This window comes from Solanum tuberosum, unplaced genomic scaffold (genome assembly GCF_000226075.1).
Source record: "Solanum tuberosum cultivar DM 1-3 516 R44 unplaced genomic scaffold, SolTub_3.0 scf00172, whole genome shotgun sequence".
In the NCBI taxonomy this organism is placed as follows: Eukaryota; Viridiplantae; Streptophyta; class Magnoliopsida; order Solanales; family Solanaceae; genus Solanum; species Solanum tuberosum.
The window spans coordinates 1,258,063-1,259,041 of NW_006239095.1; the positions used below are offsets into that span (position 1 = coordinate 1,258,063).

The 979-nt window shown below is 32.6% G+C and overlaps 1 protein-coding gene across 1 annotated transcript in view; it reads right to left on the reverse strand.

Moving 5' to 3' along the window:
* Positions 1-361: 361 nt before the first annotated feature.
* Positions 362-979, reverse strand: part of LOC102597329 (probable 2-oxoglutarate-dependent dioxygenase AOP1.2) — a 3,542-nt gene continuing 2,924 nt past the window's right edge. The window contains exon 2 of the mRNA XM_006354152.2: positions 362-725. Coding sequence (XP_006354214.1) covers positions 704-725 — 22 coding nt within the window. The 3' untranslated portion in view covers positions 362-703. The remainder of the gene's footprint in view (positions 726-979) is intronic.

The following is a 979-nucleotide window of genomic DNA, read 5'->3' on the forward strand; positions in this document are numbered from 1 at the left end:
CACCCGAACCCGTGGTCATCCGACTAAACTCGATATATTACTTCTATAATTATTAAAGAATATATTAAATTAAAACTTGTTGAACCCGTTCTCAAAATGGCTGGATGGTTCACTGGTACCACTGCAAGATTTCAACTCACAGGTCGCAGGTTCGATCCCAGGCAGCCCCAATTCGGTGGTAATGTAATTTTTATGTATTGCTCGCTTAGTTATTGTTATTATAAATTTTTTGATAGTATCTTTAAAGCAATGGTGCACCCGTTTTCTTAAAATCCTGAATTCGCCTCTGGGTATAACACATATATTTTTTAATAAAAATAATACAGTACAATACATTACAATACAACGCAACACAATACAATACGTTATGTAATCATATGCAATAACCATTCAAATATAAATTTTCAACCACCCATACATACGATACATTTTATTCATAAAGAAAATACACATATATAAATTTTCATACCCTACAAAAATTTTAAAGACCACAATAATTCTTGAGATTAATTCCATTTTTATCACCTGACATAGTTTATTTATGAAATTCAAGCAAGTTAAAAGGCTTGAAGAGTAAAGGGTGGTCTTCATCCACTAATTCTTTTGGGGTCCTTCACAGTATAATCTGGATGTGGTATGGAAAATAATTGAATAGATAATCTATCTTTGTCTCCTGTTGGTACTACTCTGTGTTCAGCAGATGTCAAACTATTATTTGTCCATGCCTGTATAAATCCACAACATCGACACATAAAAAGCATTAGTGATTTCTTTCACAGAGAAAGGGCAGCACCTCAAGGGGATGTTAGGAAAACAATCTAATCTAATAGAAAATATTAGTGATTTTTTCTCGATCAAGCCCGCATCGTAATCTATATATCACATACAAACAATCTTATCGTTACTTCAAAACTGCTCTGATCTTAGCTTCTAGTTGGGCTTAAATAATCAACCATACAAAAAAAATCTCTATTTCTTT